Here is a 27,397-nt window from a genome sequence, read left to right on the forward strand (position 1 = left end):
TTTATTTTAATAAAGCTTCTTTATTTAAACAAGCTCTTTACAGTCTTTGTTCTGATTCGCAACTGCACAATAACCTTATAGCCATTTTTCCACTCAGAAAGACAAAACAAATTTATCTTCAATATAAAAATTGTCACAATCATTCAGTTATTTTACATTAACAATGAAGTCCACATATTACACACACAGACATGGTTAACAACAAAAGATCTTTTAATTTTTTTAATGCAAACAATATCAAAATAAAAAGAACGCAGGAAGAGAGACTGTGAAAGAGGGAGGGACAGAAGAAAGGAGACGGGGGAAGGGTGAGAAAGTAGGAGGAGAGGCAACTGGAGTATTTAGATGTCTTACATTATAAGTTATCTTCTGAAAATTAACTGTAAACAAATTTAAGATTTTTATTTTTTAATCCAAATTTATATCAACAGCAAATAAATACTCATGTAAATTTTACACCATATGAAAATAACATTGTGTTCACTCTGCAAAATGTTCAAATGTTATTTACACTTCTGGCCATGCACAACTAAGGTGTCACTTGCAACCAGCACAGATTTATACAAGTTTCTTGGCTTCAAAGAAACTCTTCAAATGGCGCATTTGCCAAGCCCCCATTGCGAGCAAAATGACTGTCTGTGTGATCGACCACCAAAGAACTCGCTGACTGGTGCTCTCACTTGTTTGGCGGAATCTCTCTTCACGAAACTGTAAGTTAAATAAGAAACAAAATTGACATGTTACATCTACAATGATATGCTGATGTGTGCTTGCTTCCAAGATATCATTTCAATGTTTCAATGATGAACAGTAAGTTCATTCACTAGGTACAAGTTGTAGCTCATAAGCCTGTCCACTACTACTAATACTACTACTACATAGTGAATCATTGGCTTTAGTTACACTGCTATTCATATAAAGCAAGGAATCAGAGACACTATCAAGAGATAAACACATGTCTCATTTTCTTAGAGGCACTATACAGTTACAAATAATTCTTCCACCAGTGATCTTTACCAAAACTTAATGTAGCGTTGCACTTCCTGTCAGATATCAACAAACTGACAGACCAACAAGAAAAATGGATTCAGTTTGATCTTCAGTCATTCATTTCATTGTCTTGTGAAACAATGCCATGAGATCCATTAGAAACAGATAATTAGACAAAATTGTGATGCACGTGTAATTTGTGAAACAGTTTGATGCACACATGATCGGGACAGTTTTTCATAAAATAGATATTGCTTGCTCTAACATATTACAGTTGATCCCAAAGTCAACATCTGTCACCAGCAGCTCCCACAAACAGGAAAAATAAGATGACCACACTACAGGTCATTCAATTTTTTTCATATAATGTATATATTGGCACAGAACTACTGAAACACACTTAACAAAACCATACTTACTTAATTTGCTCTGTGTGACTTAACACTATTGCTGTGATGCAATGTACATAACTTATTACTTCCTCCCACATAGATCTGCCACAGTGATCATGATGATATTGCATGTCACATGGAGAGCTCTACTGACAACCATTTTTCCCATACACCATTTTTAAATGGATCAGGAAAGAGGGGGAAGATAGTGGTAACAGAAGTGCTTTTACTACACATCATAAGGTGGCTCATGGAATAGATATTATAAATACAAAACACTGTACACAAAACAGAACTATCATTTATGGCAAACAGCATCCTTCACTAAACAGTAATTTCATTCAACATGTGAAGCAATTATGATTAACACTAATCTGTAAACTGCAAAAAATTACTCTGAGGAAGTCCAATATGAAAATCACTTCATTAAGAACTAATGCTTAAATTGAGACCTTTGACGTGTGTACAGGAAAAAGTGGTACTGCTGAACACTAACCTATATAATACAAGTGTGGGGCAGTGTTTTCTTGGAACTGTTTATAGTTTTTGTTTCCTGGAAACGATCTGTAATGCCTCAATTTTACTATCCCCACATCCCATACTAACTTTACTATTCCCACATCAGAGACTGCTCACAAAACATAAATTTAAAAACTCATCAATATTTGGTCTAGGGAACTATACTGGAGAACACGGTGAAATGAAGTTTCCTACTTTCACAAAGATTCCAAGATAGTAAAAGGTCAAATTGTAATTCTGAACCCCATAAAATATGTTGGAATCACAGCTGTGCGAGGCAAGAAGTAACAATACCTTTGATGTGCTATCAGCATTTGTACAACTTTCCGGCAATTCATGGTTCAAACAACTGAAGTTCATATGGAATACCAACGTCTACATCCACATGGATATTCTGCAAATCACATTTAAGTGCCCAGCAGAGGGTTCATCGAACCATCTTCACAATTCTCTTATTATTCCAATCTTGTATAGTGCGTGGAAAGAACTAACACCTGTATATTTCCATGCAAGCACTGAATAACCTTATTTTATCGTGCTGATCGTTTCTCCCTATGTAGGTCAGTGTCAACAAAATATTTTTGCATTTGGAGGAGAATGTTGATGATTGGAATTTCATGAGAAGATTCCGTAGCAATGAAAAACACCTTTCTTTTAATGATATCCAGCCCAAATCCTGTATCATTTCAGTGACTCTCTCTCCCATATTTTGCAATAATACAAAATGTGCTGCCCTTCTTTGAACTTTTTCAATGTACTCCGCCAATCCTAGCAGGTAAGAATCCCACACCATGCACCAGTATTCTAAAAGAGTACGGACAAGCTCAGTGTAGGCAGTCTCCTTAGTAGATCTGCTACATTTTCTAAGTGTCCTGCCAATAAAATGCAGTCTTTGGTTAGCCTTCCCCAGAACATTTTCTGTGTGTTCCTTCCATTTTAAGTTGTTCATAACCGTAATTCCTATTTATTTAGTTGAATTTATGGCCTTTAGATGTGACTGATTTATCATGTAACCGAAGTTTAACGGATTCCTTTTAGCACTCATGTGGATGATCCTCACTTTTCATTATTTAGGGACAACTGCCAATTTTTGCACCATCTTTTCTAAATTGTTTTGATCTTCTGATGACTTTATTAGTCAATAAATGACAGCGTCATCTGCAAACAACTTAAGACGACTGCTCAGATTGTCTCCCAAATCGTTTGTATAGATAAGGTACAGCAAAGGGCCTATAACACCATATTGGGGAACGCCAGAAGGCACTTCTGTTTTACTCGATGACTTTCCGTCAATTACTACGAACTGTGAGCTCTCTGATAGGAAATCACATAACTGAGACGATATTCCATAAGCACAAAATTTCACTACAAGTCGTTTGTGTGGTACAGTGTCAAAAGCCATCCAAAAATATGGAATCAATCTGAAATACCTTGTTAATAGCACTCAGCACATCATGGGAATACAGAGCTAATTGTGTTTCAAAAGAATGATGTTGCCTAAATCCATGTTGATTGTGTGTCAATAGACTTTTTTTTTCCTTCGAAGTAATTCATAATGTTCGAACACAATGTATGTTCCAAAATCCTGCTGCATATTGACGTTAATGACATAGGCCTGTAATTTAGTGGATTACTCCTAATACCTTTCTTGAATATTGATGCGGCCTGTGCAACTTTCCAGTATTTGGGTACGTATCTTTTGTCGAGTGAACAGTTGTATATGATTGTTAAGTATGGAGCTAACGCATCAGCATACTCCGAAAGGAACCTAATTGGTATACAGTCTGGACCAGAAGACTTGCTTTTATTAAGTGATTTAAGTTGCTTCACTACTCCGAGGATATTTACTTCTATGTTACTCATGTTGGCAGCTGTTCTTGATTCAAATTCTGGAATATTTACTTCGTCTTCTTTTGTGAAGGCATTGGAAGGCTGTGTTTAGTAACTCTACTTTGGCAGCACTGTCTTCGATAGCATCTCCATTGCTATCGCACAGAGAAGGCATTGATTGTTTCTTGCCGCTAACATACTTCACATACGACCAAAATCTCTCTGGATTTTCTGCCAGGTTTCAAGGCAAAGTTTCATTGCAGAAACTATTATAAGCATCTTGCATTGAAGTCCACGCTAAATTTTGAGCTTCTGTAAAAGATCGCCAATCTTGGGGATTTTGCGTCTGTTTAAATTTGGCATGTTTGTTTCTTTGTTTCTGCAACAGTGTTCTGACCTGTTTTGTGTACCAAGGAGGATCAGCTCTGTCGTTCGTTAATTTATTTAGTATAAACCTCTCAATTGCTGCTGATACTATTTCTTTGAATTCAAGCCACATCTGGTCTACACTTGTATTATTAATTCGGAAGAAGTAGAGTGTGTCTCTCAGGAAGGCACCAAGTAATTTTTATTTGCTTTTTTGAATAAGTATATTTTTCATTTATTTTTGGAAGACTTGGGGGTTACAATATTCAATCTCGCTATGACAACCCTGTGTTCACTAATCCCTGTATCCATTTTGATGCTTGTTATTAACTCACGATTATTTGTTGCTAAGAGGTCAAGTGTTTTCACAACCATTTGCTATTTGCGTGAGCTCATGAACTAACTGCTCCAAAAAAATTTTCAGAGAATACATTTAGCACAACTCCGGATGATGTTTTATGAGTACCTCCAGAGTTAAACATGTATTTTTACCAACATATCATGGGTAAATTAAAGTCACCACCAACTATAATCGTATGAGTCGAGTACATGTTTGAAATCAATCTCAAGTTTTCTTTGAATCTTTCAGCAACTGTATCATCTAAAGTGGGAGATCAGTAAAAGGATCCTATTATTATTTTATTCCGGTTGCCAACAATAACCTCTGCCCATACTAACTCACAGGAACTACCTACTTCAATTTCATGACATAATAAACTACTTGTAACAGCAACACACACACCACCGCCAACCGTGTTTAGCCTATCCTTTTGGAACACCGATAGGATCTTCGCAAAAACTTTAGCTCAGCTTAATCGCCAGCTTTAGCCAGCTCTCAGTGCCTATAATGGTTTCAGCATCAGTGATTTCTATTAGCGCTTGGAGCTCTGGTACTTTCCCAACACAGCTACAACAATTTACAACTGTTATACCAACGGTTCCTGTATCTACGTTTTTCCTGTGTTCAGGCGACATCCTTTGTGAATGAAGCCCTTCTTGTGTTTTTCCGAGACCCTCTAACCTAGAAAACTGCCCAGTCCTCAAAACACAGCACCTGCTACCTGTGTAGCCACCTCCTGCATATAGTGGACACCTGACCTATTCAGCAGAACTCTGTATCGGAGGCGCTTCGGTCCTGGTCCTGTCGACTATGCTGCAAATTGTCAGCTCTGCTTTCATCTTGCAAGCAAGACTGGCAGTCTTTACCACTTCTGTTAGTTGCTCAAAACCAGAGAGAATCTCTTCTGATCCAAAGTGACACACATCATTGGTACCAACGTGAGCCACCACCTGCAGTTGGCTACACCCTGTGCTCTTCATGGCATTTGAGAGGACCATTCCACATCTGGAATGACTCCACCCGGTATGCACACGGAGTGCACATAGGTTTTCTTTCCCTTCTTAGCAGCCATGTCCATAATGCACCTAATAGTGGAGCTCCCAACTATCAATAATCCCACCCTCTGTGATTGTCCTCTGAAACAGGGACAAGTGACAACATCTGACTCAGCAACAGTGTCAGCCACAGACAGCACCTGGAACTTGTTTGTCAGACAAACCGAGGAGGCCTTACATGCGGCCACCTGGGAAGTATTTTGTAACCTGCTGGGCCCCGGGACGACCTCCCATTTGACCTCAGTGCAAGCAATAACTGAGCTGGCTACCGGTGAAGACCAATCGGAGGACTCAGAAATGCTGGATGTCCTTTGGATCCCCACAGCCAGCCCACAACAGTTGTGCCCATCCACTGCAGCCTCAAGCTGTGTAACCATAGCCATCACAGACTGGAGCTGTGAACAAGTGTCACCAACTCGGCTCTCATCTGCAGACAACAATCGCAGTCCCCATACATACTAAAGACCGTGAAAAACTAAACTATGCAGATAAATGGACTATCGACACCTGCAGAGTAACTCTACTGTAGACACTGATGGAAATGCAAAGCTGTGTCTAATAAATTAGATCAATACGCAGAGATTCAAAAACCTAACCACCGAAGCACTCAGGTGAAACTAAATAATTTGCCCCTGAGTAGGAACTTCTAAAATGTGACAAAATTGGTTTACTTTCTGATGCAAATGAAAACGCGAGAACTTTGGCTATTAAATATTAAATTAACATGCACAAACTCAAGGAACTAAACTATTAAAGCATACAGATGATATTACAAAATTCGCTCCTAGTTAGGAACTCATAAAAGTCACAAAGTTACTTTCCTGTTGCTGCGTGTGTCTCAGCTGGCTGCTGCTGCTGCCTGACAATATGGAAATGATAGATTGCTACTCACAACATAGAGGGGGCACTGAGTCGCAGACAGTCACAATGAAAAATAATGCTAGAAATATCCATCTTTCAAAGTCCTTCATTACAAATAATAAAACCACACACACTCACGTAATTATAAGACACACAAACACGGCCACTGCTGTCTCCGGACATTAAGACTGAGGCTGACACAAACCCTTGTAAGGGTCGAAGTGTCAGGCCTTAAGACCCAGAGATGATGGTGGCCATGTTTGAGTGAGTTGTCTTAATGTGAAGGCTTGTGAGCTTTCTACATCTGATACTACGCTATTCATGCTTTATATACAAAATTACTTGAATGCTTATGCAATAGCCTTATCAGTGTATTGTCTACTTGCCCAGTATATGCAGTAATTCTGTATCACACATCATGAAGCTGGGAAAAATTCTTTATTTAGTTGTCCGATAATTTGGTCAGTCCCATCTAATGAAAGTTATATGCACCTTAGTGCTTATTGCTAAAACTTAAACAAGGTACTTGGGTTAACCACATAATAATAGAAAATGTAATAACTTGAGAAGTAATTGATATATTTATTGATGGTACGTTTCTGCATGTATGGTAAATCAATATGTTTTTTTACACACGTAATACACCTAGATATGAGCATAATTAGTGGCACAATAGACATGTAATCTGTATACCACTTCTCTCAAGTGCTTTTCAACATTGCTGGTGTAACATTTGCAATAACTACATTTGTCCCATTTCTTGATTGTTACATAAATGAGGACATCATTAGTTGATCGCAGTCCATACTGTGTAACAGACTTTAGTTCCACAAGAGGAAGCTGCAGAATGCCTTCTGCTGTGGAGTCCACATGGCTACTGACATGCATTTACATGACGCAAGCATGCACACAAGGATACCAACTGCCGAACAAACAGAAAACATTTAGAGTTACCATACATGTGGAAGCAAACCTCCAATAAATTACTTCTCAAGTCATTACATTTTATATTATTGTACGTTTAACCCAGACACCCAGTATTTACCATAACACAAAATCACATACTGAGATTACTGGCTAGATTGTGATGAAAATTAAATCATAACAAGAAAGTGGAACTGTTTGTTTCGGATCTGTATTTCATTTCTACGGTTGCATGCCATCTTAAACACTCATTCATTTTTTTATATGTATAAAAATGTAACATTATAATATATTGACCCCATCCAACAGTTTTGTCAACCCATAACTCAACACCACATGTTTAGTACCTGAAACAACAGAAAGCAACAAAACTGCTCATTTTAATTGGTAAAAGTAACTCACCCTTTGGTAATTCTGTTCTTTTGCTATCTGCTCAACTTGATCAAGAAGTTGACGAACTCTGAGCTGAATCTCAGAAAGCTTTTCCTTTTGTGCAACATTGGCGTAGTCCACAGCATGTTCTCCAACCTGTATGTCTAGGTGCACCCTCTTAACAAATGGAAAAAGAGAAAAGAAATGAGCTTTATAGCATGGTGTCTATATGATGGTATAGGAAATCAGCTATTGGTATGTCAAGATTAATTCCATTAATGAAAACAGTTCAAGGGAAATGTCATGACTCCAAAATATTTGATAGTAAAGTACAGTGAAAGAGTTCAGAATTTGGATAACTTGCTTGATAATTCCTGATAAACACAGTTTCTTCTTATAATACAAAGAACACTGCTTGTAATGGCCCCCATTTTGGTTTGTTGTGCTTCTTTGTAAAATACTCATGCTTAACAAAAAACATGATGAGTCATACAGAGTTTTTTCATATTGGTATCAATTCAACAGATGAGCATGGCTCAAAGCTGTGTGACACAAAGCCTTGCAGGTCACATCTTTAACTGAACACTTCAATCTCTCTGAAAATATGCCAAATGTGTTGCAGTCTGCCATTTATTAATTCACTTTAAAATCCAAATAATTGATAGGCATTACACAATTTTCAACACACATCATCATACCTGACAATATAGTGGAGGTGCTGAGTCGCAAATAGGCACAACAAAAAGACTCTCACAATTATAGCTTTCGGTCATTAAGGCCCTCTTCAACAATAGACACACGATATAGTGACCAACTTTGTAGAGCATGAACTGCATGCACTAGGTAGAGAATTCTCCTCCTGCCCCCTGTGCTTGGAAAAACCCTGTCACTGACTTTCAACCCATCTGTGTAGAATGCATGTCGAATTGAGATAGTTATGGAGAATGGTGAGATCAGCATTTTCCTTGGGGTCACAGAAGAGGTCCAACCAAATCATAGGAGTGGGTACATGACATGGGGAGGAGGGGAGGGGGGGAGGGGGAAGGGGGGCAGGGAGGGGGAAGGGGGGCAGGGAGGGGGGAGGGGGGCAGGGAGGGGGAAGGGGGCAGGGAGGGGGAAGGGGGGCAGGGTGGGGGGTGGGTGCTGAGAGGGAACTCTGTGTATACAGGAAAGAGTGCAGTTGGTGGTCCTTGCAGAATTGTATCCCAGCTGGTCCATCCATTTTTTGGCCACTCGCAAACAGTTTAAACTGTTTGCTGTGAAACAGCATTGAGTAACATGGATGGATAGGCATCTGATACACTGCGACTGCATAGTTTGCCAAGAGTTGCTGGCATCTGGATCTCAGTGGTGGGATACCAATTCCACCAAGAGGCTGTCAATGGGGCTTGTACAGAAGGCTCCACTTACCAACCACACTCCACTGTGGTGGACATCATCTAACAAGCTCAATACTGATGGTGCTGCCAACTCGAGGCAACAGATTCACAGTCGATGCAGGATAAAATCAAAGGTTTGTAGACTTGTAGAACTGTATGCTCTGTACCCCAGAAGGTGCTGCTGAGAAATCTGAGGGTCTTCAGTTTCTAATGTACATAAGATAACCATATTAACTTAATGTCAAATAACAGGCCTAAAAATCTGAAATTTTCAAGAACTTCATACAACAGGTCACTGAAATAAAGTTCTTGGTGAAGATGCACAGTCCTGAGTTGACAAAAGTGCATGACAAGTTTTCGTGGGAGAAAATAGATGTCTATATTACATACTTTCTGTATGACCCCTGGAGTTGGTGTTCTGCAATGTGCAGTGACATAGAACTGCAATACAGCCCAGTTCATCCACATACAGTTATGGTGCAACGAGAACGGCAAAATTCGGATAAACTTTCGACTTTTTCTCCTTTCCCTGTGAGATTTTAGTTTCTTGTCTTGACTTTTGGGACAAATGAGCACCATTCTTTTCTAAAACATGCAGCCTGCGGCTCTTTCAGGCACTGGTTGGTAGTACAATACTAGTCTCTCTCATCCTGGGAGGGTGACATTTTGGTAAGTGTCGTCCTCTTCCCTGATGATGCTGGAGAAGGACAACTGGGTGGTTACCACCAGTGCTGTGGGTTTGGGGGTCAATGGAGCCAATGTCCCTTCCCCAAATGACAAAAAGGCAGTAACATGTGGATAAGGCCAGGACATGCCGTTTAAGGCCTGGTCATCATCCTAGGTGTGGATTTTGATACAATGCCTGCAAAGTTTGAACTCATATCGATTGGGTGGAGTTGGTCAAACTGTTTCTTAGCATCTTGATAAGTTAGGCTGTCAAGTGGGGGATTTTCTTCTCTGTTTTGAAAACTGAACATATCAATGAACGAAGGGGATGGTGCCAATGGCAGTTTACATACATAGGGGGCCGTGCGTGAGGTGTGCACTCATGTATTCTCCTTCTACATGGCCTCATGCATACAGTTGGACATGTGCCCACATCTTTGTCACCTAAAACAATTTGACATCACACGTGTAGACCACGACCTTAACTTTCTCAAGTATTTCTTCAAAGTCTATGATGAAAGCTCCAGTGTCCACCCTATTATCCTTTGGTCCTCCCTGAATAGGATGAACAAAATGTACTCCAGGCCACTCGAGGTTAGTGTGCAGTTCTTTGTCTCTCTGTAGTGTTAGAGAAGTGCCTATGATTGGTTAGCATCCAAAGTTTTGGTCAACAGAAATCCATTTCGCAATTTCTCCATTGCAAAAAATCTTCAAATTTACTGTCAATAATTTCATCGAAAAACGGTAGCTTCATTCCAAAAGACTCACTGTCAGTTTCGGGCCATTCCAAGAACTGGGCAAAGTGTCCACATCCATTTCTCCTTCCCTGATCCTCATCCTATGGTGTGGCCATGGATGGAAACACCATGGAGTTGTAAGCCTTTGCATTATAAAATCTTGTTCTCTATTTGCTGAGAGGGCTGCATTGGCACAGATGCTGGTATGGATAAATTTGCTCCATTTAATTGCAGACTGTCCACCCTGATGCTTTCATTCCAATCAGAGACTCTCCCCATGGGCACCACAACATAGACTAGCTGGCATGGTAGTCATTGTCTGTAGTCTCTGTGCCCGGACTGGAGAGACACCTTCTTTCTGGCATACATGGGAATGTAAAACTTAGACATCAGCAGTGTTATTCCTGCATTTTCAGGGGCTACAACAGTCATGTGGTATATGATGATCCCAGCCATGACGGATCGGCTATAGCACTAGATTTTGGGTGCGACCATAAATCCCTTTTTAATATTAGGTAAAGTGTCCTTCCCCTACAGCCCACACTTCTGTGAAATTTAGGAAAGTGGAGGTCAAGCCCTAAATGGAGACAATACGTAATTAAGCTGAAAAGGTTAAGTTAAAGTTTGAAAAATAAGCTAAAATTGACAGATGTCATAATAATAGCTGAGTCATCATCGTAAAAGCTTGACTAGGCACAAGACTGCTTCCAGTCACATCTTACAACATACTAGGAATTACCACAGGTCCATTCTAGTCCACAACCCCCAGGCAGGTAACTACATTAAAATAAATGATTATTTTTATACATCCCAAAAATTTGTGTTTTTAATTGTATTATACATTTAGATAGCTTAAAAATATTTTCTCCTTCATTCAACAATTACAAAATGATTTTATAAATGGATCAAATTGCCTCCAAGCACATGCTCAAAGAACAAAATGCATGACCATTTTCTGATACTAAAATCTTTTGAAACTAATAAAAAATAAGATAGCAAACGTGAACATACAAGGTCTGTTCAAAAAATTCTGGAACTTTGTTCACAAAATTTTTATACGCTTACCTTTTATTTATTGTGCATGGTCTTTTTCGAAATACGATCCTCCACAATTGATACACTGCTCCCAAAGCTGTTTCCACTTTCGGAAGCAGTGTTGGTATACCTCTCGCTGAATCGCACGAAGCCTCATCAGCGAATTTTCTTTTATCTCATCAACTGTTACAAAGTTTTGTCTTTTCAATAGGGTTTTCAACTTTGGAAATAAAAGAAGTCCGCAAGGGCCAGGTCTGGAGAGTACAGAGGATAAGGCAGCACAATGACTTCGTTTTTTCTGCAATAGTCAGGCTTATTGTGATGCAAGAGCCATAAATTGTCTAGCCACATTTCAGGCCACTCTCACAATTCATCCTTAAAAGTCAAAGAAAACTATCAGCATGGCTTTGACATCTGACCTGAGCTGATGAGCATTTTTTTGTCTCTGAGAACCATTCCTGACCCATTGTGAAGATTGAACCTTGATCCTAACATCATAACCAAAAACACATGTCTCATCACCAGTTATGATTCTCTTACGGAACATCTTGTTCTCATCTGCACGATCCAAAAGCTCGTCACAGATTGTGAGGCAAAAGTTTTTCTGGTCTTGACTCCTGAGCCATGGGACAAACTTGGCAGCAACATAATGCATTCCAAGATACTGTGTAAGGATTTCATGACATGATCCAACTTCTGCAACCTCTCTGATAGTCAGTATTCGATTGGCATGCACAATTTTGTTGACGTTCCTGAAATTAGCCCTGTCAGTAGATGTAAAAGGGCACCCTGAATGAAGATCATCTTTAACTTCCATCCAGCCATTTTTAAACTGTGTGAACCATTCATAACACCGAGTACAGCTTAAGCACTCATTGCCATAGGCTTCCTGCATCATTTGGTGTGCCTGTAAAAGTTTTTCTTGAGTTTCATGTAAAATTTAATGCAGACGCATTGTTCCTCTAAGTCTGCCATCTCGAAATTCGCAAACTGTGCGACACAACATTCTTCTCAATACAGTACTTAACAATAACTAACATACATACAATATTGAAACTTCCGGAAGTTACGCATTAAACACACCATTGGGTCAAAATTACAAGTGTGTGGATATTTTAACAGATCTCTTATTGTTCATCAAAATTTACTTGTCATGTATGCAATTTTTATTGCATGGCATTCATCATCGTACTCAACCAATATCCTTTCTGTGACTGGAATGCTGGAGTTGACTCACTTCTCTACTCTTTTAGTCGAGCCACTGGCTTCTTGTGATCCCACTCCTGGACAATCAATTGTAAGTGAGCCTGATGGACATGAGAACCACCTCTAATAAATGTCTAGGACTGTTAACAAAGATTTTGTTGAAACTGGATAAAAAGTTCTCAAAGTCTATGAAACTGCAACAAAATGGTAGTTGATACTTTTTGCTCCACTCTACCATTTCGTTGTGTGTTACTTCCACTTTTAAAATCAGCCTTGGCTAGATAAATCCTTATGTTTCTATGTGGTTAGTGACAGTTTTAATGAATATTTTGTAAATTACAAAGAGGAGACTGACAGGTTGAGCATATTTTATGTGTCTGACTCCTCTCTTGTCAAATAAAATAATTAACACCATGTTCTAGTTTTGGAGAAACAGCTTCCTCTGGAGACATTCTGAAAATATTTTTCCTAGTTCCTTTTAAGTTACTTTGCCTCTCGAGTTAATCATGTCAACTGCCTTTGCCCTCTTCATACCTTGCTTGGATTTACACACTTCAACTGTCATTTCTTATGGAACATAATTTTTTTCACTATTAACTATCTTTGTTTATGTTTCAACCTGGTACCATAACTGATGGAACACAGTCATAACCAACCTCAGCTTCTGTTTTCTTTTCTTTGTACTACAACTGTTTCCTGTGACAAATTTTCATTCCATCTCTGCGTATCTCAGTGTATCTCAAAGATACACTGCTACGCCATAACATTATGACCATGGTCATCTCCACAAATGCCACCATCAAGGGGAACATTGGCTTGAAATGTGCAGCACGCTAAGGGTGCAGGCTGGTGTGAGCACTATTATGCTATGGGTGGCATTCTCCTGCGATTGCATGGGACATGTGGTAGTAATGGAAGACACACAATGACACCTGCAAACAACCTGCATCCCTTTATGCTTGATTTCTTGATGAAATAATTTACCAACAGCCGTATGTATTGCAGAAATTTATTTTATTAACTTCTTATGTGCTACCAGCAAACATCGATGTTTGCGAACCGCCTCAGTCTGTGTCGCCTGGCCACCAAGAGCTGTTGCATAACGATTTGATTCACAGATCCAGTTATATGGCTCCTTCCGTGTATAGCGATTTTACGTCTATGATGTGTGGGGCCTGAAGATGGTATCAATGTAATGCCGAAACTGGTAGCACATAAGAAACTCATAAAATAAATTTCTGCAATACATATGGTTGTTGGTAAATTATTGCATCAAGAAATACATGCCAGCCGTTGTCCCATGGTCCATAATGGATCAACGAAGAGTTTATGCTTGATGTCTTCCCTGACAGCAATGTCATCTTTCAGCAGTGTAATCGTCCATGTCTCTGACCAGGAACCGTGCTACAGTGGTTTCAGGAGCATTGTAATGAACCCACATCGATGTCTTGCCTTACGTAAATCCTATGGAATGCAACTGGGTCACTATCAGTCACCATCTCCATGCAAGCAAATCAGCAGCCTGTTATTTATGTGGATTACATGACCTGTACCTAGACATGTAATGCCACATACCTCCACAAAGCTACCAACAAATTGTTGGATCCCTGATACATAGAATCAGCAATGTATTTTGTTCCAAAGATGTACAAACAAGCTATTAAGCAGGTGGTCATAATATTTTGCCTCATCAGTGTATTTCCTAATAGCTTTGTTTGGTTCTGTATGTAGAAAGAAGGAAGACTGGGTTTAATATTCCATCAACATAGAAGTCATTAGAGACAGAGCACAAGCTCAGATGGTCTCAAGGATGGGGAAGGAGCAATCCCGGCATCTTCCTGGAGCAATTTAGGGAAATCACAGGAAACCTACATCTGGATGGCTGAATGTGGGTTTCAACCATCATCATCCTGAACGCAAGTCCAGTGTGCTAACCACTACGCCACCTTGCTCAGTGATTCTGTATGTATCCCCATTACCATTTGCTTGAAACTCTCACTAACTGGTTAATTGTTGCCTTCTTTTGTTTAAGATTATCTTTTCTTTTGCTTTCTTCGTATCTACATTTTGTAATTTGCAATAGTACCTTTGTTAAATAATTTCCTATTTTGTGTGTGACTGAAAAACCTCCATTTTCTTCTAAGCTGAAGTCGCTATTTTTTTTTTAATCTGACATATCTGCCTGTTCTTCAAAAAATACTACAATCTACAATTCTGATCTCAGCTTTACTCTGCATCCTGAAAGTCTATGACCCTAGAAATTCTACAGTCGTTTAGGACCATTATAAAACATACAATTTCTCTGTTTGATAAAATGCATTTATGACCTCTGTCATTTATGGTGTCACATCTGAAGCTACCCACTGAATGTTCATTCTAAAGTGTTTGTCCTACTGTCACTTGAAATTCTTCTTATCATTTTTATTAGATTTGCTATTGTTTATCAGAGTCTATAATTTTTCTTAGAGGTATTGACATTATCATCAGAATGTCAATATAGTGGTGCACAGACTGGTATGATTGTCACATTCTCTTGTTTATTTTTAAAGCAGGTATTGATTTTCAGTCAGATTCTTTCAATATTTGTATCATTACTCAGAATATAATGCCCGATATATTATTAAGCTACAATATATTAAACACATCAGATTGTGATGAAAATGTAGTATATTTACTGAACTTTGGAAACCTTCTTATAAGTATGTACAAGAGGTTGCAGAAGAAAAGACAAAAATGCACTCTGTATGAAATTTGTTTTGATAGAAAAGAACTGCATTATTTCTCCATTTACACATTACTTACTAGTTGTGATCCACTGAACCAGCTAGTGCTGTTGGAATACAGGCATATCACATGCTCGCCCGGGGTCTGCGATGTGAATGAAATTCTACCCTCGGAGCTATACACCTACAAAAGAAAGGGCAACTTAAGATTTTTAGACAGTCATGCTGTTCTGGTAAGAAACACACCAGAAACACTTTCACACATGAAACAGTGAGTAGAGGTAATACTATCAACTAACAACTCATGGAATTACTCATCCACTCTAGCTACATTTTCCACAAGTTGAATGCTCTGTCGAATCCAACAATATGTTCAGTAATAGCCTTTTAGAGTGTAAATGGCAGAAATAAATTGTTGCCTACAATAGTTAATACTGCCATCCTCTTTCTGTTTATGTACAAGTTGTATCTCATTCCCACCTAATGTTGCTACCACAAAATGATGCACTCAGCACAATGTATGAATGAATGAGTGTATACTGCAATCACATCAACCAAGTGAAGCTTGTGTCTCATAATTACAGCAGCACTGCCCACTGTACCTTTTCTGAGGGAAGTATTTGAAATATTTAGGTACAAACATCAAATAAAAATATAAAACAAAGTATAACTATTTAAAGTGTGTATTAGTTTCCCCTGCAAATAAGAAATACAAGATTAAAGAAATGCTGCCATTTTTCTAAGCATACATTTTACTCTGGCTAGCTGAACTTTTAAGTGTCAAGAGGAAATTGAGGTTTTATCAACCAGTATTTGTATCAGCAATGATTTGTCCTTGATGCTATGAGGCAGATACGGAGGGTAAGGACACGTCACTCTACGCTTGAAAGTTGCGGGGAAAACTGACTATCTCACACAGTGATGGCGAAAAGAGAAGCAGGGCTTGCATCTTCCACAGCATCAGCAAAATTTGAAACCGATGTCCAAGGTGAACTAATGCTTAAATCTGTAATGCAACTGCAAAACTTAATTGAAGTTGACTAGTAAATTGGTAGATAATCATAACAGAATAAGTACAGGGTGTCCAGGTTAACCACATTATAATAGACACTGAAGTGACAAAAGTAATGGGTTACCTCCTAATATTGCGTTGGATCTCCTTTTACCAGTGTAGTGCAGAAATTCAACGTAGCTTGGACTCAACAAGTTGTTGAAAGTCCCCTGCAGAAATATTAAGCCAAGCTGCCTCTGTAGCCATCCATAATTCTGAAAGTGCTGCCGATGCAGGACTCTGTGCACAAACAGATCCTTTGATTAGGTCCCATAAATGTTCTACGGGAGTCATGTTGGGTGATGATCTTTCGCTCAAATTGTCCAGAAAGTTCTTCAAATCAATTGGGAACAATTGTGGCCAGTGACATGGCACACTGTCATCAACAAACATTCCATCGTTGTTTGGGAAGATGAAGTCCATGTATGGCTGCAAATGGTGTCCAAATAGCCAAACACAACCATTTCCAGTCAATGACCAGCTCAGTTGGAACAGAGGCCCCAGCCTATCCCATGGAAAGGTAGCGCACACCATTATGGAGTCACCCCCGTTTGCACTGTGCCTTGTTGACAATTTGGGTCCATGACTTCATGAGGTCTGCACCACACACGAGCCTGTCATCAGCTCTTATCATCTGAAATTGGGACTCATCTGACCAGGCCACAGTTCTTCAATCAACTAGGATACAACCAACATGGTCACGAGCCCAGGAGAGGTGTTACAGGTGGTGCCGTGCTATTAGCAAAGGCACTCACTCACATCTGTCGTCTCCATCATATCCCATTCATTAACACCAGATTTCACCAAACCGTCCAAACTGATACATTCATCGTACGTCCCACAATGATTTCTGTGGTTGTACAATGCAATGTTGCTCGTCTCTTAGTGCTTACAACTACACAAACGGCACTGCCCTCGGTGGAGGCTGTCTGTACCTGGATTGTCCGTGGTGCAATGTAATGCCTGAAATTTGGTATTAAGGCACATTCTTGACACTGTGGATGTCAGAATACTGAATGCCCTATAAATTTCTGAAATGAAATGTCCCATTTGCCAGTCTCCAACTATCATTCTGGTTTCAAAGTCCGTTAGTCTGTTTATTTCCGTCATGCGGACTTACTCACATCAGACACCTTTTCACTCGAATCACCTGAGTACAAAAGACAGCTCTGGCAATGAACTGCCCTTTTAAACCTTGTGTACATGATAACTACCACCATTTGTATATGTGCATCTCATTTCCAACAATTTTTGTCACCTCAGTGTAAAATGTAATAAGTTGTGATGTAATTGAGGTATTTATTGATGACACTCAATTGACACAACAGACATCCAACCTGTACTCCACTTTTCTGCAAGTGCTTTGCAACATTGCCATCATAACATTTGCGATAGCTACACGAATGCAAAGGTACACGTCTGGTAGATTACAAACTAATCACTTCACAAGAAAAAAAATCAAGTAGCTTAATGTCTAGGCTTCTAAGGGGAGGGGGGGGGGGGGGGGCAATCGATAGACTACCTGTCCCACTCGAGCAATCTGGGAACTCATGATCCAAGAAATCCCTCAATGCTCGCGAAATGGAATGGTGCACCATAGAGATTAGCAAAGTAGGTCTTTTTAACAGGACTATTCCTTGTGAGGTAGTTCTTACTGGAATAGCTTGATGAACTAGTTCAAATGAACTACCCAACAAGTTCACGCAGTTCAGAACTGCAGCCCGAGCTGAACTAAGTGAACTAACGATACGGTTTTGGACTTCTGATCAGACACAGTTTGTACATTTCACCATTAGGCGTTCAGAACTATGGACACTTAGGTCCTGGGAGTGGAGTATACTCACACATCAAGGGACAGGAAATTTATTTGTGCACATTCCAACTTCCAATAGGTAGAGGAAGCAAGGAGGCTGCTCTAAACATTTCCTTTCATGGACTAGTTCATTTCAACTAATTTGTTCATGAATTACTCATCCCTAGGGCACCATTTTGTTGAAAGATCACATCACGAGGAAGTTGTGCCACAGCAACAGCTCCAACATGGCTATTTACATTGGTGTGTTAACTGTAGGCTCCATGAAGAACAATAGACCTATAAAACTCTCTTTCAACACTCTACATGGCATACTCACATTCAGAGCACCCCATGCTGGATGTGTGGAATGTAACCTCATCCAGGAAACGGATGAAATTGCAAACAGCCTCATTTTCATCCATTTTTGTCAGAATTGTCTCCACGAATGCCTTCCATCACAGCTTATCCTCAGGATTTACTCTGTTACAGTTTGTATACAGACTAAATCATGTACTGTCTAAGGAGGTAACTATAACTACCTGCTTGCTTGTTGGATTTACTTAACATAGGTTCTGCTGGAAGGACATATGACTTAATTCAACAGTAGTCTCTGGAACTGCGTGCTTGGTGTGGCGGTCAGACATCAAAAACTAAATCCCGCTTTCTTGAAGCCACTTGTCCCATTTCTTAATTGTTACGTTAGTGAGAGCATTGTCAGTTGTCGCAGTCCATACTCTCACTGAAAATCACATTGTACCAGTGTAACAGACTTAAGCTCCACAAGAAAAAGCAACAGAATACCTTCTGTTGTAGAGTCTATGTGGTTACCAATGTGAGTTTACACAAACGAAGCAGCTACGCACATGTGCAAGTGGTATCAACTGCCACGAGCAAGAACAAAAAACATTTTGTTGAAGCAAACCACCTCGATTACTTCTCTAATCATTACCTTTTACATTATTATATATTTAACGTGGACATCCTGTGTATCACAGACAAACACATCATTAAAAATAGGGAACTTCAGCAATGCTTCTGTGCCTGATACAGTTTTAAAATATTGTTAGAACATAAATGCTAGAAAATTACTGATGGAAATTTGGTTTTCCAGTTTCTGATGTTTTACAATAATAATGCTGAGTGTCAATGAAATTTGGTTTCTTGTTTCTTTTTATTTGTAGCATGCCTGGAGTACATTCAACAATTAAAGACTGTAGAAACAATCAAAAATGTGAGTATAAACATTATCCTCACATAGTTTGCATACGCTTCTAATTTTTCAGTCTTTCAGGATATAATCAAGTTTATAATTTCAGAACTATCGATGATTCCTTGTACATGAGATTTTATTAACAATTACAACCTCAAAAAAAGTAATTATTTTTTATCTGTATGTGTGTACCTGTCTGCAATCCTGGTATACATTAAATTCTTGCACCACAACACCATAGCACACTGCTACAGGAGACAAAACAAAGTGGCCTTCTAATTAGTCAGAAAGCAACCACCTCCGCCACACGAATACACTTGGCCTAGAGGCATGCATTGCTTGAACAGTACAAACCCGCCAGCACCAAAGGTGGAGGAGGGAACATGAATGGACGACTTTCATCTATGCTATGGCATTGGGCTCTCTTCGTGGACTTGTCAAAAGCTAGATCACCATCGTCGCAGAGTTTGGTGGTGGGGGATGTGCAGTACCTGAACAGGAACCTGTAACCAACGTTACCCTAAAGTCAACATTTCAATGATGGCTTTAACTTTTGAGACAATAACGCATGAAAAACTGCATCCATCTTATAAGTCATCCTCCAGACAGCAGGCATCAAATGAACTGAATTGCCTGCAGTATTCCCGGGTATGAATCCAGCTGAGTACGAGGCGACTGGTTGAATCTTGCAGTGCGTAGTTGCACAGATCTTTCTCACAGTGGATGATCTCAAGGAAGGTTGCCATCAAAGAGAGGACCAGCACATCCAGCAGGATCCAAGCATGTTGCAGTGCACAGGATGGACCAAGATGGTACTGGATGTTACCCAGCAGCAGATTTTGACTCTTCATGGCTGTACACTTTCAAACCAACAGAAATTGGTTAGTTATTGCTTTGTTTTTATTTTACAGTAAAGTTCTTTTCTAAGGCTTCTTCTTTGATTCCCTGCTGCCCTAGCATCTAAATCCATGCAGATTTGTAGATATGCAACCAGTCTGAAATGTTTTTGGGACTGTTTAGCTTCTGTTACTGCAGAACAACAGTGATGTTCCCAGTCAAAAACTATGGATAAACCTTTATAAGAGATAAAGCTCTACTGTAATCTCATCCTGAGAAATATGTATACATCATCATAACACTTAAGAATGTATTTAAGTAATATACCTGCAGTTTTAATTACAACACCTACCAATTATACATGTAAAAAAATTCCGTTTATGTATAACAAAACAGTGTTTTTAACAGTTAATGCAAGAAGTATAGATGCTTAATAACTTCTTCATCCACACTTTTGAATTGAAACTTCATATAATGATGTGACCTTGGTGTCTGTATAGTAGATTATTTTACTTACTCTTGATAATAAGACTTTATCATCAGGATCTCTTGCTTCAACATGCATCCCAATTCCTGGACTCGATGGCATAAATCCTCCACTTTTGGGATCATATAATTCAACCTTGTAGTTAACTGAAACAAAATATCACAATCAAACAAATTATAACCAGAGCTGACACCATAAAGCAAAAAATCAATAGCATTTCAGAAATCACTTTGGCAGAATTCTGAATGATAACTCCCACTATTGTACACATTGAGATTACGCAAAAGGTAGGTAAGGAGAGCATGATCCGAAGTCAAAATGCACGAAATGGAAAAATATAGGGGAGCATATATAACACACGACAGTGGTTTAATCAGAAGAAAGAATAACATCCTATATTGTAAGTTATTTATGAAAATGTGCATGTGCACACACACTAACACGTGCGAAATATTGTCCTAACTGAGCCATTCAGAACCACCCGTTGTTGGGAGTCTAGTGAACAACATTAGCCACGAATACATTACTTGAAAATGATATCATATGTTACATAGTGCCTGGAATGTTTTAGTTTGTATCTTTCGGTTTTAGATCTTAGTTGTGAATTTTGTTCACAATGTCTTGCTTAGATTTTGTGGGTGGTGGCTCACATAATTTTATTTACTATATCTATATAGGCCTACTGGAGCCGGTGAGCCTTGAGAACAATGTTTTGGTTTGTATTGCATACTAACTGCACAGGTTTTTATGAAGATGCAGCGACAGACTCATCTGTAGGGTACCCTGATGCCCCTTTAGATTCAAAGGTGATAGTTCTGTTACAAGCACTATAACATTCTTTTTTATATGCATTGAGCATGCTATAGTTACATTTATGACCATAATGGAAATCCCTACTTTCTCATTGTACCTGACTTTTTGAAGTTTTAAATGTGTTAATCACAAAAAAGAATCCTGTGTAGGTTCTGTTAGACTGTCAATTTATATTTTGCTAATGTTTTCATACTGTTAGTGATACCATCTGTTCTTCATTTCTTGACGCTTATATCCCAATCGTGTCAATAGTGCCACTGGACTATCAACAAGGTATTGCACTGTTCTAACAGATCACCCATTGCTATTATGGTCTTCAGTCCAAAGACTGGTTTCATGCAGCTCTGCACACTACATAGTCCTGCTGTGAAGGCCTCTTCATCACTGCATAACTACTGCACCCTAAATCCATGTGAACCTGCTTACTGTAGTCAAGCCTTGATATCCCCGTCAACTTTTTATCCCCAAACTTCCCTTTACTACCACATTAATTATTCTTTGATGCCTCAAAATGTTTATAAACCAATCTCCTCTTTTAGTGTAGTTGTCATACAAATTTCTTCTACCCGATTCAATTCAGTATCTCCTAATTGGTCATCCAATCCACCCACCTAACCTGTAGCACCACATCTGCAGCTTTTCCTATCTTGCCTATACTGTCGACGTTTCACTCCCCCCATGTAAGGATACACTCCATACAAATAATTTCAGAAAAGACCGAACACTTTAAATTTATATGTAGAGAAACAACACATATAGTGACAATGAATCACACTGATACATTACTGGTCTAAGGTGCCAGCTGCAACTGACTGTGGCAACCAATGGTTGAAGTAGCTGAGCAACATAATTTTGAACACAACAGAATGTGTGACCATATTCATTCCATAGTTGATTGTTACTACGGCAACTGTCCTTTAAACATACCACATTTCTCTTTATCGGAAAAACTTTTCTTCCATTATTACTTAAATATTATGAATCAAATTAGAAACTTGTGATCAGTGAGAGAGCCAAGCAATTATTTTCATTCTGTTTTATTTAAGTATCTGAGAAATTGTACACTTTGCACATACACAGAGACATCCTCCAGTTGTATGATGTTGGTTAGCAAATTTTATATTTGTTTCTTCAGTCTTGTAATGTTGCCTTTTTCAATTTAGGTTTAGATCCTTATTTAACAGTTGCATACCAATGCTGTATGTTGCACTGGCCAACACCAATGGGAGAGGTCAGCGATTAACCCCACAACCATCACACATTCTCTATCTAGGATAAATCACATTACTTATGTATTTCCATAATTTTGGCAGATTAGAAGATTAAACTGTTGATTATTATTACTGGGAAAGGGTTTCTAGGACATTTTTTGTAAAAATAAATAGTTTTTTTACATTTACTTGTATTAATTTCACAATTACAAGGATCACTCAGATTCACATTCAGAACACTTTACAATAAGAACTACTTCTTCTTTCTTGTTGTATGCAGAACTTCCTGAAAAAAGTCAAAGGCTTCATGTACTTACGGTCTATGCTTCTGGTGCATAAGTAACAGCGTCCTTTCTTTGGCAGATTATGCACAGCTGCATGTGTTACTTTCCGTCGCGGCTCCGTAGCGTTTTTACCTCTCCTCACAGCACCTTGGTTTTGATTACACTCATATCCAAAAGTTGATAACGCTGTAGTGTAATTTGAGTGTAGGCCTACAGCATTTTGAGCGTGTCTTTTCATGTTGAGGTCACAAAGTTCACGAGCAAGATCTTTCAGGTACTCTTTGAGCTTTCGGATAGTTCACCACTAAATTCATCCTCTGAACTCTCAAGCAAATTTCTAATTTCGTCATCTGTCAATTTCATCTTCTTGTACATTCTGTCAAATCCCACAAAGATATTACCTTCCACTCACCACACTGTTTACTGGTTGTCTGTGAGTGGTGATTGTTGACCTGCTACACCTTCCGTTATAACAAGCACTATCACTCAACAATGAGAGTAAACCAAAAGATGTTCTTGTTGATTGTAGCAATTATAATTACAATAAATGTCATGTATTTATTAAATAAATTACTGAACACGACAGGAGTTTTAGCCTAAAAACTTCGTTGGGGTCAGTTACTGACCCCAACCATTGGTATGCAACTGTTAATAAACACAGGTGACTTATCTTAAAATACGTAAAGGTCACATCCTTCAAGCAGATTACCTAAAATACACAAACAGATGAAGGAAGAAAAAATATACAGTTTCACAATGCCTGCTAAAATCTACAACTGTAAGGCTAATTACCTCTCTCTGTGCATACCTCTTGTAGAGTTCTCACACTACAATGTGAGATCCTGTCTGCAGTGATGTGCTCCTTTCAATCTCTGAATTACATTTCAATCAGAATAACATGATTGAGAGCTATTTGTTTAAAGGACAACTATCATAACAACAACCACTCAGGGAATCAGCTTGGTCACACTAGTCATATTCAAAGGTGTCATTTCACTCTCCTATGTCAAGAGCTAGTTATCAAAGTCAGTTACAGACAGCACTTTATGCTAGTACTATAACAAAGTGATTCACTGATACTGTGTGTCTGGTTTCTCTACACGTTTTGTTCATTTTATGTGACAGAATATATTAAACTAACTGCAAAGTACACAGGAAATTGACAAGGCTGTTAGCATCCCCCTAAGTAAACCCAATACTGCTCATTCACAGGGAGCATGTGAACATACGGAAAACTGGAGTGAACAGCTGTTGCTGCTGCAGCCATGTCTTGTGCATTGGCCAAGACAAATGGCCCCTTCCAACTGGGATCACTTTGTTATTTTGATCAAGGCTCATCTACTCAGTTTATTAAATGCCTGTAGTTTCAAGTGGAACTTAAGTCATAACGTATCCTCTTATTTTCAGATGGAATGTTCTTGTAAAGCAGAGATTATGTTCCTAAAAATTAATTCTACAGTTCAGAGACCACCACAACACACACTAACACACAAATTTCAATAACTAGGTTTACTATAAATTTCAATTTTTGGCATTTATTCACCTAGAGGAAACTTTAGGTGGTAACATCAGGGTGTGTGTGTGTGTAGCTACATTCTGCTGTTGTTCCAGAACTGTTTGGTGAGTAAATGGGTACAAAATGTAGATTAACGGAAACCTCTGATACTCCTTTTCTAACTCACAACCACACTGGCATCTTTCACTGTAGCCAAGGCATCAGGCATTGCTACAGACCAGTATGCCTATGCCATTATAAGTTACATTCCAAAAAATAACACAGGTCTAGACACAAAAGAAATATTGTCAATGTTCTGCTCTGTTGCTCTGTTTGTGGACAAATGACACCACTAAAAATAAGTAAAAAGGCTGCATATTTGGCACTTAGGCTACGCACATTCCTGCCATTAAGCCACGATTGCCTAAGGCCACTACACTACTACATTTTTAAAAAAATAAAAATTAAAAAAAATACAACTAGAGATACAACAAGAGAGTCAGCAAAATGAAGATCACAACGTGAGTAAACTGTATTTCATAAAATAATGAAAGCTTGAAAGATACAGTAACTGAAATAGACCAAGCAGCAAAAAAAAAAAGATAGTTACATCGATGGTTTTTTCCTCTCTGCACTGCTTGCACATAAAAACAATTTCTCAGCTTCCAAAATAACATTCACATCGGGTTAAACTGCAAGTTACTCAGTCAACCAACATTTGTTGGTGTGTGGCAGGCAGGGAAGAGGATGGGAGGGAAAAAGACACTATAAAACCCAAGTCAATTGGTACACAAATCGGTAACAAAGTACTACTACAAGTAATGAGATTCATTTTCTTGTGTTCCTGAAAATGAGAAACATCCTTATTTATTTCATATGGCATATTTTAAAGGCATATACACAATGACGGATTGAAACATTCTCGGCTTAAAGAAGAACCACGTAATCAATATATCTCAAAAGCATTTTACCCTGGGCATAGTGCAGACCTCTTCCACAGCATTTTTCCCTTGACATAATATAGGCTTCTTTGACAAATTTTTCCTTACTTCCTAAAGTTACCCATATTTGACTAAAGTCTATCCTAAATGTAGCTAGATTAAATTTAACAAAACGTACATTATCTTTGTTGGCAGTGTTCACCAACCTATATACTTAAAAGTTCAGTATTCCAAAGTCAAACTAATGAATATTCAAATAACATCAATTGCCGCTTTCCATTGATTTTGAGTACTCCTCACAAAAGATAAATATTAACGTTATTTAAGAAGTATGATTGATAATAAAGAATTTCTCCGATTCTTAAACACCACTTCTCATGTTTACACAAGATAAAGGAGGGAGAACGATGATCTTAAGAAACAATATTGTATTATACACATTACTAACCTATAACTGTGGTTTCGTCCGGTATTTCTTCAATAAAACACTTGCGCTCAGTTTCACCAATGTGAAAATAAAGACCAAATGTCATCTCACAAAGCATCAAAAATATGCCTAAAACAATCCAAACCACCTTCATGTTTTGAAATGATAAGCACAACCACACAAACTATCACAGCCACAACACTGGTTTGACTGCCCAAACAGATTCGACCGAAGACAGACCAATAGCTTTACACGTCACTGCAACACGTGTAGACAGCTGACAGCTCCGTCATTATCGTGGTGGAAGTGAAACGTCACGACGAACTTCTTTGAATTGCGGAGACATCGTTAAAGGGACACTTACACGTTCAAAAATATTGTCAAACAGTCAATATATTAACCGTCTGAGGGCGCGCTTAGACTATTGTCAGTACTAGAAATATTGCCGAGAAGTATTGATGAACGTCAAAATATTCTCAGTACTGTCAATACATACTGTACGTTAAAATTCATTGTGAACCTTCATTTGTCCTTTATTTTGCACAATTCGTTTCGCTACTACTTTCGGCCAAATGGTCATTATAAAGTATAAGCTGGCACGAACGGCTGGACAGTAAAGTCATAATAAGAATTATTTGCTCTTTTGAGCCCACTATAGCAGAAATTTTTTACAGTACTGTAATACATCTTCATTTACATCTACATTGATACTCTACAAATCACATTTAAGTTCCTGGCAGACGGTTCGTCGAACCACCTTTATAATTCTCCCTTATTCCAATTTCGTATAGCGCGCAGAAAGAAGAACACCTATATCTTTCCGTCCGAGATCATTTTATCGTGGTGATCGTTTCTCCCTATTTAGGTCGGTGTCAACAAAATATTTTCAGTTTCGGAGGAGAACGTTGGTGAATGGAATTTTGTGAGAAGATTCCATCGGAACGAGAAACGTCTTTCTTTACATGATGTCCAGCCCAAACCCTGTATCATTTCTGTGACACTCTCTCGCATGTTTCGCGATAATACAAAACGTGCTGCCCCTCTTTCAATTTTTTGGATGTACTCCATCAGTCGTATCTGGTAAGGATCCCACACTGCGCAGCAGTATTCTAAAAGAGGACGGAAAAGTGTAGTGTAGGCAGTCTCCCTAGTAGATCTGTTACATTTTTCAAGTGTCCTCCCAACAAAACGTAGTCTTTGCTTAGCCTTCCCCACAACATTATGTATGTGTTTCTTCCAATTAAAGTTGTTTGCAATTGTAATACCTAGGTATTAATTGAACTTATGGCTTTTAGATTAGACTGATTTATCGTGTAACCGAAGTTTAACGAGTTCCTTTTGGCACTCATGCGGATGACCACACATTTTTCGTTATCTTTTCTAAATCGTTTTGCAGTTTGCTTTGATCTTCTGATCACTTTATTAGTCGATAAACGAAAGCGTCGTCACAA

The 27,397-nt window shown here is 38.7% G+C and overlaps 1 protein-coding gene across 1 annotated transcript; it reads right to left on the bottom strand.

Moving 5' to 3' along the window:
- On the bottom strand, positions 1-26,180 carry LOC124800407 (transmembrane emp24 domain-containing protein eca). The gene is made up of 5 exons (XM_047262993.1): positions 25,968-26,180; positions 20,806-20,921; positions 15,475-15,579; positions 7,680-7,826; positions 1-708 (listed from the first exon to the last, which is right to left on the bottom strand). Exons 1-5 carry the CDS (start codon positions 26,098-26,100, stop codon positions 559-561), a joined length of 651 nt encoding a protein of 216 aa, XP_047118949.1. The 5' UTR covers positions 26,101-26,180; the 3' UTR covers positions 1-558.
- Between the last annotated feature and the right edge of the window lie 1,217 nt (positions 26,181-27,397).

The sequence above is a fragment of the Schistocerca piceifrons genome, chromosome 1 (genome assembly GCF_021461385.2).
Source record: "Schistocerca piceifrons isolate TAMUIC-IGC-003096 chromosome 1, iqSchPice1.1, whole genome shotgun sequence".
NCBI lineage: Eukaryota > Metazoa > Arthropoda > Insecta > Orthoptera > Acrididae > Schistocerca > Schistocerca piceifrons.